The 10,542-nt window shown below is 52.4% G+C and overlaps 1 protein-coding gene across 1 annotated transcript; it reads right to left on the bottom strand.

Moving 5' to 3' along the window:
- Window positions 1–3,563: 3,563 nt before the first annotated feature.
- On the bottom strand, window positions 3,564–5,337 carry LOC101876981 (receptor-transporting protein 3-like). Its single transcript, XM_031043014.2, is given in 4 exon segments — window positions 3,564–3,930; window positions 3,932–4,105; window positions 5,193–5,298; window positions 5,301–5,337. Coding segments are annotated over 4 exon segments (684 nt in total).
- Window positions 5,338–10,542: the final 5,205 nt, after the last annotated feature.

Raw genomic sequence — 10,542 nt, 5'->3', positions numbered from 1 at the left:
AGGGGGATTCTCACACTGTCCGTCACCCCAACGGCTGCTCAGCCATGGCCTGTGCAGCTTCGTGGGCTAAGACAGACCCCGACCATCCAAGAATACAAATTGCAAAATATGGCAGAAGATGAGATTCTGCCCTTCAATTATTTATAACCTTAGCACTTCACTGAAGATAGGGGCAGTGGCAGCAGGAGAGTGCAGCAACCTGTTCGCTGGGAACAGCAATTAAATCTGGGTTCAACTGACATACAGAAAGAATAACAGATATGTTACTTTTGCTTTAAAAAGGGTGAAGAGTCAGCCCTTCCTCACTAGATGTTGGATTGAGAGAATGCATCTTTATAGCAGAGACTCCGCAGCAAGCAGATGGCAGCTGAGGCAGGGACACAGCTCTGCCCAGCATCTCTTCTCTGCATCACAGGCTGTGAAAATCCAGCTTGAAATCATGGGCACTGTTTCCTACCATGTGTCTGGGTACAGGGCTGGGAGATGGGTTATTGATCCCTATTTTCCTACAGCACAGAACTGAAATAGCAGCACTGGGCTCCTCTGAGTTGACAGCAGGGAGGAGGGTGGTGGGTCTGGCTCACTTTCTCACAGTCTGCGAACATGTCCAGAGACATCCAAGGGATGAAGGGCAGGAGACAGAAGCATCAAGATCAGGGCATGTTGCCCTGAGCATTAGACCACCAACTGGAGGATCTGAGCCTAGACAGCTCCAAGGCAAGCTAAAAAATATTGCTGCACCAAAATAGATAAGTCATAATGCAGACTCTCCTGTGCCTCCCATCAATAGCTCTGCTGGGAAATCCCCGATGCAACCCAGCCCTCATCCCCAGCTCATCAAGCTGCTGTGCTGCGAGTGCAGATCCCCCCTGCCCTGCGGCCACTGTGGCTGGCTGCAGGCAGCACTAGGAAAGGGCAGCAGAGGAGAGAAGCAAGAACAACAACCACCATTTGCATTTGTTGGTACTTCGTGACCTGCAAAAGTGGTGAGAGGTTCTCTCCAGAGAGATAGGCATGGAGAAAGCCATTTACAAAGCTGGCTCCAGTGAAGGGTCAACCAAACATCCCTTGGTGATGTCTGCCTGTCCTTGGCTGCATTTGAAGGCCAGATTTGAGCTGAGAGTTGGCTGCAGCACAGCCCAACATCAGATGGACCAAGGGGATACAGGTAAGGGACAGGCCCAGGATCCATGGGGGAGAGAGCATCCTTCACCCTTCAGCCCCAGGAATGGGCTTACCTTCCCTGCTCCAGCTGAAGGGCTGGTGACCACTCAGCATCCTAAGGGGCTGAGCCATCAGGGCTTGCTCTGGGCTCCAAAAGTGCCAAGAGCCGTGAAAAGCAGCACTTTGAGGGAGGGCATTTTACTAAGAAACAAGTGGGAGATGGGCACAACTGCATGTCAGAGTGGGGTATCCTGGAAGGACTCAAAACATGAGGGTGTGGTTGAGAAACCAATGTATGCACAGGAGAGGATGAAGACTGCATGATGGAGGGGACATGCATGCATAGCATGAAGAAACAAGCAGGCAAGCTGGCAGCAGCAGGCAGGGGTCCAGGGAAAAAGCAGCATATACACACAAAGCCATGGGTGGGGGAGCACAGGGTGTGAGCAGAGGGCATTGCAAGGGAGCAGGGAATGGCTCTGCCATTGTAAAAGAGCAGAGAGACCCAAGCAGGAGAGTAAGGACCCCTACAGGGATGTGGTCTCCATTAGAGCTGGCTTCCCAGGCAGAGGCAAGGGAGTTCCCCCTCAGCAGCTGAATGGATGGAGAGGCTGCAGCCAGCCAGACATGATGACTGGGGCTGGGAAAACCTCAGCATGGAAAAGAGAGGGCTATGGGCAGCAAGAAACTTGGCCGTGTCTCTGCTTCATGACATAACGCCAGCAGGGAGAGGGAGGACTGCTCTCAGTGCAGAGAGCCATACAGGAGGGAAGGGAATCGGTCCAGGCTGCAGGATCAGCCTCCTCCTTCCACAGCAGAGCCACTCAGACATAGCCACCCCAAGCAAAGAGAGACAGAAAGACAGGTCCATTTAGACACAAGACTCTGAGTCCCAAGCTTTCCCTCAGCTACTGTTCCTACGGCCAAAATGGTCCAGGCATCACTGATACTCCAACGCAGACAGGTCATGCTGACTCTTCTTTCTGGGGAAGTCCCTGCTGCTGGCACCAAGCTGGTCCCCAGCCCTGCTGCTGTGGCTGTTGCTCTTGCTGGGGGTCTGTAAAGGTTTGAGATCCCGTGCTTTGCACGATGTCTGCATCTCCAGTGCTGTGAGACTGGAAAATCACAGTGAGAGACCAATTCATTCACAGACCAGGACTATACCCACGCAGGAAATGGTATGGGGGGACCAAGCTACAGGCAAACAGCTGGGCACAGGGATGGCAGGGAGGGTGTCCACCATCTGGGGAATGCTGTCGAATTCCAGTGCTGGCGGTCCAGTGCTTTTAGTGCAGCTCCACCTGCTGGCTTCATGGCCAGGGCTGCAGAGGCTGCAGAGAAGGTAAGGCGCTGGGGAAGGGGAGAATCGGTGGAATAAGCAGGACAGAGCGCTTAAGAAACAAACCCCCAAACGGCCCCTGGATCACACAGGGGGTTATTCTTGCTTTTATCTTTTTAACCAATAGCCTGCAGGTTGCATATATGAAAATACAGGAGAAACACCAGCAAAAAAGCAAACCCACAGTGAGCACTGTAAAGGCTTGACACTATGCAAGCTGCACAAGTGATGCTGGGTTTGGTTGTTGCCTTTCCTTCGGCCCTTTTTTTTTTCCACCAATTGTCATGAAATCTTTTTCTACCATGTCCATCTTCAGCATCAAATAATTTTCAAAGTCAGGCATTCACAACTTCTCTGGGCAACTTGTTCCAGTGTCTCACCACCCTTACAGTAATAGCTAATGTAAATCTATCCTTTTACAGTTTAAAAGCATTATCCCCAGTCTTATCATGATACTTCCTAAGAAGGAGTACCTTGTAAAAGCTCAACACCCAGATGTTTCTGGAGGATGAAGCAATCTCCTGATCCCTGGTGACACTCAGTGCACAGGGCCAGGGCAGATGCTGCTGCACACAGCTCACAGGAGGCAGTACCAGTGACCACGGGCACCAGCTCCCCATGGCTTTGCTGCAGACTTCCAGCTCTAGGTGCTCCTAAGCTCCTAAGGCAGGGGAGAATGCTTCCCTGGAGCTAAGCCCAGATGGTAGGTAAAGTCAGCCCTCAGCTTCCCTCCAAGCTGCTCACATGCACCTAAAAAGGGCTTTGGAGAAATGAAAAAGCACAAATACATCTTTGAACTGAGGAGAAAGGGCTTGTTTTGTTCTTGCAAGTACATTTGTCCTTTGCATTGGGCAGCTGAGGTCATCCTTATGCAAAATGTCTCATGAGAAACCATCAGATCCACCAGGCTCCCTGAGACTGTGGGATGAGGTGCCTGGCTGAGGCACCCCACTGTGCCCCCATATGTCCAGGAGCTGGGGAAGTTGACCTTGGGTACCCAACTTTCCAGGCACTCCAAAAGGTCCCTAGCCATCACCCCAGTTTGCAAGCTCCACTACTTCTAGATGAAATAAAATAGGACAAAGAGGAGTACTGCCAGAACACAGAGCAAGGAGCTGCCAATGAAGCAGCTGCATTTCCAAGGGAAGCTGCTGTTGAAGTGTGAGGGGTGGTGGATTGGGATTGCATAAGGCCTCATAAGGGTGTGATGGGTCCTGCCCTTGTCTGCATCCATCAAGGGCTCCCAGGCATTCGACGCCAGGTGCAGCCGTGTCTCACTGCAAAGGCCGAGTTGACAGCCCTCATGGTGGGCACTGTCATGTGGCCATGTCGCCAGCGCATCCAGCACAACTTCCAGGAGGTCAGAGGGCTGAACGCACACTCAGCAGAAGTACTTGAGGATCTTCAGCACCATGTTGTGCAGAAGCTTCCACAGTCTCCAGGATGAATTCAGGCTCCTCCAGTCGGGGATCTGGGCACCGCCTGCAAGCTTGGTGGAAGGCTCACATCCGCACCATGCCCCAGCCCTGGCACTGGTGCATGTGGAACACGATGTGGACTTTGGCCAAAGACCACTCATGAAAGCACTGGGAGCACTGAAACCTGCCAGGGCACAGAGAAGATCAGCTAATGCTAGGTTCCCTGTGTTCAGCCAGCGGCTTCTCACGCAGCCAGCAGGGACCAGGGCAGTCAGGTCTGATGGATTAATTTCACTCAAGCAAGCTTCACACTGAACTGTCCTCCCCTAACTGCATGATGACAGTGTCTGGGGAGTCCAACACAGATGTAAGCTCAGGGCTGGTGCAAGCATTAAAGATCTCAGGAGCCAGGCTGACTGCCAGCACCACCCTGGTCCCATTTTTAGCCCATCCCGGCTCCACTCCCAGGAGAGGCGGTCCTTGGGGTGGGAAGCATTGGGCCCCCGGTCTGTTTGGTGCTCTAGCCCCTCACCCATACCAGCTCATCACAGCTCAGCAGAAAGCCAGCATCAATCTCACAGATGGGGAAGTGAAAAAAGAAGACAAATAGAAGGAAGGTGTGGGTGGAGGCTGCAGGGCAGGTGAGGAGATGTCTTGAGGAATCAAAAAGCGTGCAACCCGCAACTCTTCATCTTGCACAATCTGCGTGGGAGCTGCAGCCCAGGTCTCTGTTTGCTGCCAGCTGGTCAGGGTGGCAGATTGATGCCCAGGGTCCTGCCTGGGGTACAAATGGTTGGGGTTGGGCCTCTCATCAGCAATGCAGATCTCTCTGCTGTGCAACCTTGCAGCCTCGTGCAGGGACTGCTGAGGCTCCGCATCATGTCCCAGCAGGTAGAAGCTTTCCCCATCCTCATCCTCTGGGTGCAAACCCAGATTTGAGTGTGGTATAACTACCTCTGCCCACTGGAGGAGATCTTTGTATCTTGACACCAACATGGAGAAACTCTGGCCAAATACCAGCTGCCCTTCGGCCCTGTGGAGCTTCCGCTCTCTCCTCCTTTCCAATTACCATGATTTTTTCCAGTTTGACAATAAACCACTAAGGTTGGAACAAAATGGGAGAACTCCTCACAGCCTCACCCACCTGCAAACTGCCCTTTTGTGTCAAAAGCTGTTTCCTACAAGCAAACCTTGAGAAAGGGAAAGGTCTTCCATGGCAGCCCATTGTCCCCTGTCCTGCTCCAATAAGGACCAAGTCAGCAGCCCCCTACCTCCCAAGAGCATGGCACTGCACAGACTCCTTCCAGGCAGGCTTGAGGGCATGCACCTGAAGGGTATCATCCTTCTGAAGTGTCCACAGCTCTGTTAAGTGCATTCTGCAAACTTCTCTGCAAAAATGTCCTGCCAGATCCTCATGGTCTCACCTGGAGCTGGGCAAGCAGCAGTGACCAAGCCTGCAGTTCAAGCTTATAGCTTTTGAGTGCTAAGACGTGTGCAACAGTCTTTTCTCCAAACATATCCTCTTTGCACATCGTATTTGTGCTTGGAGAGGGGAACCTTTGCTCCCACATGAGCAGCAATGCTCCATCCTGATCCATATGTCAATAGGCTCTGCTGATGCTACACCACATCTTGACCAGGTGGAATGTCCTCCAAAGCAAGGACAAAGGAGGGTTTCACAAAGCCCCACACATGAGCTCCCAACCCCACTGAAGCTGTGTTCCCATGATGCTACTCCATCTGTAGTAGGCACTGATGTTGAGAGGAAACCCCCTGCCAGGCTGCCTGTGCCTATCACCATCACGGGAGCAGGGGTTAACCAGCTGAGATTGTGCCCAGTGTAGGAATGAAAGAAGTGAAACCCACCATGAAAACACAGGTCTTGGCAGCTTTACCTCTCTCAATAGCTGCCACCAGATACAGGCTGTTTCTAACACTTTTCAGCCAAGTCAAGCAGAAAAAGGCCTGACGTGAAACCGCAGGGTGGAAAGCTGGGGAGGCTGGTACCGCATGTAAAACCAAAAACAGTGATGTGTGCTCTGAGCTGAGAGTACTAGAGCTGTCTGCAGCCCTTTGCCCTCCAGCTTACCTCTCTTCAGGTGTGCAGGTCTCCTGGGACATCCCATGGAGAGCAATGCAGGACAGGAAGCAGGTTAGATAAGAGGCCAAATGACGACTTCTCTTGAGTTGGAGGAAGATCTGCAGCTTGATGAGGCAAGCTCAGCCTGCCATGGAAATTGAGAGCAGCCCTGCAGAGAAGGACTTGGGGAACTGGTGGATAAGAAGCTGGATATGAACTGTCAGTGTGCACTCACAGCCCAGAAAGGCAACCAGGGTTGGAACTAGAGGATCTTAAGGTCCTTCCTTTCCAACCTGAACTGTTCTATGACTATGGTAGTGAAGCGCTGCCACAGGTTTCCCAGAGAGGTGGTAAATGCCCCATCCCTGGAAACATTCATGGGGCTGCATGGGGCTCTGAACAAGCTGACCTAGTTGAAGATGTCCCTTCTCACTGCAGTGGGAATGGACTAGATGACCTCTAAAGGCCCCTTCCAACCCAAACTGCTCCATGATTCTATGATTCTATAAAGACATGTCACCTAACATGAAGCTTTCAGAGGAGACCATCCTGTGCACATACAGGGCACAAAACTCAAGAAAATGCCCAACCTTGGAAAAAATGTGCTGGGTGGCTGCCAAGGATGAAGTCACCATGGAAAGTTATGGCAGGCCCTCATGTTGAGTGCTCAAAGCAGCACTCAGGCTCCCAGAAGCAGGGAGGGTTTGAAGCAAAGACTGTAAGATATTAAAGTCTGCAGCAGGACAAATCTCTGTTTAAAAATGGTCATAAGAATCTATGAATAAGGCTTAAAATACTCCACATTGCCTTGAAATAAAGTCTGCCGCTGTGGCACCTCTTCCAGCTTACCATCTGAAAAGCCTGGGTGCCCCAAACAGCAGGCACAGTGGCTGCCCCTGCCCCGGAGCTGGCTGAGGACCTGGGATTGCTGAGGATGTAGATGACAGCACCTGTGTCCACATGAGAGTGGCATGGTGACTGCCAGCAGTAGGTGACAGTGATTGTGAGGTCTCGAGAGGCACCAGCACATCAGGCTCATCCTCCAGATCCCAAAAGGGAGGCAGGCAATGAACAAAGGTCCCAGCAACCACAGTGAGCCTCTGATTATTGCTGCTGGAAGGGAAGCAGCATCTGCACATCCCCTTGGACTCCTCTGTGTTAGGGGCTGAGATTTACCCTAGGCAGGGAGGGTCGAATGCAGGAAAAAGTTAAGGATTTTGACATCTCCCCTTTACTTCTAGGGCAGCCACACATGTGTTGAACACCCAAACCTCAAGGAGGAGGAGCAGCCCTCTCTCCTGGCACTCTCATACTCACCCAAGAAAACCATTCACTTCATCCTGGGAATCTGTGGGGTCAGCACAGCTCTTCGTTCCAGCTGCTGCCACAGGGCGAAGAGACACTCCCCATGGTGCAGGCACCGCCCCCCCCACTGCCCACCCCAGGGGGGAATATGCTGCCCCTCAGGCACACTCCTCAACAGGAATCTGATGGCATCCCTAGTGTGGGGACAGGCCCCTGCCTCCATTCCGGCTGTGATGGAAACCAGTCCCGTGTTACATCATGGCAACACAGCTCAGATCTCGACTCACAACGTACAAAGCCCTTGCAGTCATCTGTGTGACAGAGCCTGGTGCTGCTCCCACTATTAAAGCCTTTCACTTGCTTTTACTAAAGGGACTTTCCCAGAACCACCCACGGAGCTGAAAGTGCTTTTACGTCCTGTTCCACTCCGCGCACACCTCCCGGCGCTGCCCGAGCACCTTGACGCCAGCTGGCACCCACCTGGCAACAAAAGCTGCTCCTGCCGGTTCCCCCCAGACCCCGGCATGGACTAGGGACAAGCCATGTCATGGCCCCAGCACACTGACACTGGGCTGGACAGACCCTGCCAGGGACAGATCCTCTCCATACCAGCGTGCTGGCTGTGGCTGCTCCACAGGATGACTGCTGGAGGCAAACACAGGGTGCAGCCCATGGGGTAATTTCCCTGCTGCTTTCGTGCTGCCTGAGATTATTTTAGAGTGCAGCTCCCACCCCCGGGTGCACTGCCTGTGTGAGAGGAGGGTTTCCCAAAGCTCTTTCTGCCGTCCAAACAGCAGGGCATAACTCTAAACACTTCTCTGCCTTTCACTGCTTGCTCCTACCAGGGCTTTTCTCCCATTCTGAAGACCTCCCTCATCTCTTCCTGGACTAAACACACCCAATGCTTTTCCATCAGTCATTCTTTCAGGGCATTGTTGCTCTTTTCTCCTGATCATCAGGGTGAATTTGAATTCTAGCCCTCCTCCCAGACAGCCCTACACCCTCCCTCAATAGCCTGTTGCCTTCATTTGAGCCATGCTTCCTCAGAAAACCCCTGTTTGATGTGTCTGCTATCACACGCTATTAATAACTGCTCATGGGCTACAGTTTCTTAGGTACCCATCTACCCACAAGGGTAGAATTTCCCACTTACCCTATTTGCTTATGAGAATGTCACATAAGGCAGGACGGAGATAGCATCGCTCCTGCTTTCCCTGCAGTACCCAGCCCTAATGAAGAGAAAATGAGATTGGTTTGACACAACATGTTCCTGCTCAACCTATGTTCCAGCCCCAGCACTGCCCTCTCAGTGTTTACCGCTTGGTGTCCTTACTAATTTGTTCCAGCAGTTTTCTGGGTACTGAGGCAGGTCCTCTTTTTTCCCCTTCTTTGAAGCAGATGGTGAATTGGGCATCTGTATCCTCCTGGGACACAGCTCCATGACATCTCTCTGCATTCCTGTCACCCTCCAACCTTGCCACTGTTGGTGGTGAATGGTGGTCATCCCATCGCGGTGAAACCCACTGCCTCTAGGGACAAACTAGGGCTGTAGGTTCCCTTCCAGGCTGGACTGTCTTCATAGTCAAGCCCTTGGGCAAGTGGGTTGCACTTTTCTCAGGCTGGATTTGAGGCAAGGGAGACCAGGTCCTTTGGAAATAGGGATATGCCCAAGCTGAACTGTAGAGATGAGTCATTGCCCCATTGCCCTGGACTTCTGGGGTGGAGAGAGATGCTGGAGAATGGGGAGAGATTTAAGGAAGGAAGTAGACATGAAGATGTGGGCAGGTATTATCCCACATGGCCTCTTGAGCCTCACAATGGTCCCTCCAGGCATCAGGAGAGAGCTCAGCCCCCTCCAACAAAGCTCTGGCTCAGTGCCACAGGTGGTGGGTTTGGTCTTTGGGGCAGTGGGATGGGCAGGGTCAGGGCTCCTTCCCAGCCCTTTGAACCCCCCACACCAGGATCTGGCCTGCTGTCACCAGCACATCCCACCAAAGGGAGCAGCATATCCCACCAAAGGAAGCAGCATATCCCACCAAAGAGAAGTGAGATGAGGAGAAACCCTGGAGCTGATTCAAAGCAAAACAAAAGAAAGCAAAATGAGGGTGGCAGAAGGAAATGCAGATGTTCTGCAAGCCTGCAGCAGGCTCGGCAACAGGGCGAGGTTCTTAGTAAGACAAGACAGAGGAGATGCAGTGGGCCTGGACCCTTGCAGACACACCAGGGCTGTATAAGCTGCCGTGGTTAGGGGTCCAGGCAACCTGTCCAGTAGCCCACAGATCATGCCATTAACCCAGGAGCCAAATACTTCAGTACCTCCAGCCCAACCTCTTCTAAGCTGAAACACAGCTGAGACCTCCCAGTGACCAGGAGAGTGCTTACTTGTAAGTGACCTTACTGCCACATAACCTGCCCTCCCCTTCTTCCCCTGACCCCGGCATCTGCAATGTCTCATTTTGTAGGAATGGTGCTTTTGCTGCCCCATGGCATAGTTCTCCTTGAAGACACTGATGCAAGCAGCTCATTAGTTTTCTTGAGACCTGGTTTTTGGGCTCAAGTTTCTTTAAGGGATGCTTGCTCACATGTTGTTCCCAATCACCTTTAATAATGGCTGGGGTATATAGGGAACCAGGCTGGCTTTTAACATCTGCTACCTAGGTATAGTAGTTTGGGCATGCTGAAGTCACACATCCAGCTTCCTGCAGATGCTGACAGCAATCAGCTCTCTGAGGTCTTCCACCAGGGTCTGGCCCTTCCTCGTCATCAAGACCCCAACATGGGCTGGGGGATGAGCCCAGGTATGATGCCAGGGGGCTGGTGAAGCATTTTGGTACTGGCTGTGGTGGCAATGCTGGGTGCCCCCAGTTGGAAGCAGCTGCTCTGCCAGAACAAGGCATGCAGGAAACACAGCCACTTTGGTGCCTGCAGCCACCTGCTCAGCTGCACCCAGGTGCTGGGATGGGAGGAGGTGCTGTGTATGGATGGGGTGGTTTGGGTGCAGTGTGTCTGCAGAGGTGTGCATTATTTGACACACAGTAACTGTACAGATCTAGAGGTGTGCACCCAGATTTGCATGGGGAGTTGTGCATGTGCTTTTGTGCTCATTTGTCTGTGCTTTCACATCAGTGCCCATAGCCAGGCTGGGGATGCTCACTCTGGGTTGATACAGAGAAAAAAATAATTGGAACCCTTCAGTTTGTCTGTTGTGTGCTTGTGAGCACAAAGCACAGCGAAAG

Source organism: Melopsittacus undulatus, chromosome 6 (assembly GCF_012275295.1).
Source record: "Melopsittacus undulatus isolate bMelUnd1 chromosome 6, bMelUnd1.mat.Z, whole genome shotgun sequence".
NCBI lineage: Eukaryota > Metazoa > Chordata > Aves > Psittaciformes > Psittaculidae > Melopsittacus > Melopsittacus undulatus.
Note: the sequence above shows the minus strand (reverse complement) of the source record. Positions and strands in the feature narration are given on the sequence as shown.